Genomic DNA, 3,073 nt, shown 5'->3' on the forward strand with positions numbered 1-3,073 from the left:
TTTATTTATTTATTTTCTTTTTGGATACCTCGTTCTCTTACTCTTTGCTTTTTTTCTACCGGGGGGCGAAGGACGCCGAACCAAGATAGCATTCAAGACGTTCCGGTGGATTACGGGCGATGGACTTTTCTTAGAATAAGGACTGCCTTGTGGATGGAAATATAATGCGATGGCGTACATATACCCAGTCTGATGCTTTGCCTCGTCCAAAGTGTACAATGGGATGTCAATATTGTTCTTTCCCTATCATAGTCTGGTTGAAACCAGTTCAAATTCGATGTTTATGAGATCGACACAAGTCGTAATAATAATAATATTCCCAGGGTAAACATGACAGTCGTGGTTGAGATAGTCTCGAGGGAGCGACCGCATTATCGACAGAGATCAGGTGCACTAACGCAAGTATATGCAGAAATGTACGTACGTCATAAAATCTCCGTCTATTTACAGAGTACGTACTACTAGTAAGAGTTGATGCATTTTCTACTCCATCCATGTAGTAATGTATGTACGTACATACTATGTACACAGAACATAAAAGTATACAAAGTATGATCGAGAATGGGGTTCAGATTACTAATGACACGGAAGTAAAAAATCGATCATCGGATATAAAGAGCGCCGCATGGGTCGCTGGAGGCAAAAATGAAGGTTCTGGAAAAGGAGGAAAACAAATGACAAATGAGAGAGAGAGAGAGAGCCGGACCAAGTGCCGAAAAGAAGGGAAATTAACCTTTTAAGTTTTCTGCTTATGTGAGCCAATGATTGGAAATCAATGGCGAAAAACAAAAAAGAAAAAAAAGAAAAAAGTCTCCGAAGTATAGTATAAAAGGAGGTCGTACTTTGGCTCTATGAACCGTTTAGTATACAATTCAAATAATCACATTCAAAGAGAAAATAAGGGTGATTTCAGAGGGAAGAAAAAGACATTACTCCCAATTGAACTAAAAGGAAAAAAAAAAAAATGGCCTCCTCCAAACTTTTCACCCCCCTTCAAGTCGGGCGCATGCAACTCGGCCACCGCATCACTATGGCCCCGTTAACCCGCTTCCGAAACGATGACGACCATGTGCCTCTCCCCATAGTAAAAGAGCACTACGAACAGCGTGGCTCCGTCCCCGGCACTCTCCTCATCACGGAAGCGACCCTCATTTCTCCTCGCGCAGGCGGTTACCCCAATGTTCCCGGGATCTGGAGCGAGGCCCAGATCGCCGCATGGCGCACCGTCACCGACGCCGTGCACGCCAAGGGCTCCTACATCTTCATGCAGCTCTGGGCGTTGGGCCGTGTCGCCAACCCGGCCAACCTGAAGAAGGACGGCTACGACCTCATCTCCAGTAGCGCTGTACCTGCGACCCCCGAGAGCCCTGCTCCCCGGGCATTGACCGAGGATGAGATCCGCGACTATATCCGCGACTACGCGCAGGCCGCGAAAAACGCCATTGCGGCTGGGTTCGACGGAGTCGAGATCCACGGTGCGAATGGGTACCTGATTGATCAATTTACGCAGGATACGGTCAATCAGCGCACGGATAGCTGGGGCGGCAGCGTTGAGAACCGCGCCCGGTTTGCGCTGGAGGTCACCAAGGCTGTGACGGAGGCCATTGGCGCCGAGAGGACGGGCATTCGTTTCAGTCCCTTCAGTACCTTCCAGGGTATGCGCATGGCGGACCCCGTCCCGCAGTTTGAGTATCTGGCGCGGAAGACGAAGGAGTTTAAGCTGGCTTACGTGCATCTGGTTGAGCCTCGCATTGCGGGTAACACCGAGGTTGATGAGCCCAGTGCGGACTCGTTGGATTTCTTTTTCCGTGCTTACGAGAAGGCTGGTCCTGTCATGGTGGCCGGTGGATATAAGGCTGAGTCGGCCAAGGAGGCTGTTGACTCTCACTACAAGGATTATGATACCCTGGTTGCTATGGGACGGCCCTTTACCTCGAACCCGGATTTGCCTTTCAAGGTCAAGGCGGGTATTCCCCTGAGGGCCTATGAGAGGGAGAAGTTCTACCTGGTTAAGGATCCTAAGGGATACACTGATTATGAGTTTAGCGAGGAGTTCATCAAGTCTGTGCAGGTTGCTGCTTGATTTCTATTTTCTTCCTTGTTTTTGATGTTTACTTGGATTGCATTGCATTGCGTTGCATTGCATTATCAGGCGTTTTGGGCTAGTATAGAAGGCATTGACTATAGATGAGATTGTACATACATAATCTATCATTGGATATAAAACATTTATTCATCTTTGATCATGATTGGGTTTTGCTTTCGATAGAAACTGCAATAGATGTGTCCATTATCTATGGTCATAGGCCAGTGACCCAGTTTGCATCATAATGCAATTAAGCAGAAGATGAAGTACTTGCTTGCATGATGTTGTCTTGTAAAGAAGCGCCGAAGGTCTACCATGCAGTTGAATCATCGATAGATGTGTCCTGCTATACTCTGGGCACTATAACAGAATATATGGAGTTGTCGGAAAGAGCCCGAGTGGAAGCTTCAGCTCTCACAAATTTTCCGAAGATTCTCATAGCTCAACGAGGAAGTACCTAACCATGAGTATTGATCTGGAGTAGTGTACTCAAAAAGCTTGTTTTCTTTAGTCAGATAATATCTGCGACTGATTGCAGGATGCGTTATCTACCCAGTATGAGCTCTAATGTAAACCAAGAGATCTCACCGAATCGACTCATTTGTACTCGTCTAGTACCCGAAGGAAGCATGCTAGCATTGAGCCTCGAGAAAATATGCTCGATAAACAAATTGTCGAACTCAACCATGGCATTTATTGAAGCTAAGATGGGATGGTGTGTGAGGGTTGTCGGTGAACAACCAGGACGAGGGAGGAAAGCTTCTGCAAGTCAAACTATAGTCAAATCACCCATAGCATGGGTTGATTTTCCCCCTGGTCACCGGGACAAGAATGTACTCCGTAGAATGGGAAAGCGGAAGCCGGCGGATGGCGACATAATCCAGTGATGGTGAAAAGCCGCTCCACACGGGAAAAAGTTGGCACGATCACCAGGATTTTGGTGTGAAAATAGCCTCGCGCAGTAGATAGTGCATATCTACTCCGTAC

General features: G+C 47.1%; 1 protein-coding gene across 1 annotated transcript; it reads left to right on the top strand.

Moving 5' to 3' along the window:
• The first annotated feature begins 952 nt into the window (after positions 1 to 952).
• On the top strand, positions 953 to 2,158 carry BDV27DRAFT_170972 (alkene reductase). Its single transcript, XM_032075472.1, has one exon. It carries the CDS (start codon positions 965 to 967, stop codon positions 2,081 to 2,083), a length of 1,119 nt encoding a protein of 372 aa, XP_031920296.1. The 5' UTR covers positions 953 to 964; the 3' UTR covers positions 2,084 to 2,158.
• Positions 2,159 to 3,073: the final 915 nt, after the last annotated feature.

Source organism: Aspergillus caelatus (assembly GCF_009193585.1).
Source record: "Aspergillus caelatus strain CBS 763.97 unplaced genomic scaffold BDV27scaffold_524, whole genome shotgun sequence".
In the NCBI taxonomy this organism is placed as follows: Eukaryota; Fungi; Ascomycota; class Eurotiomycetes; order Eurotiales; family Aspergillaceae; genus Aspergillus; species Aspergillus caelatus.

Excerpts from the sequence above, each read along its gene's own strand:
- BDV27DRAFT_170972 (XM_032075472.1), top strand. The coding sequence starts at position 965 with ATGGCCTCCTCCAAACTTTTCACCCCCCTTCAAGTCGGGCGCATGCAA.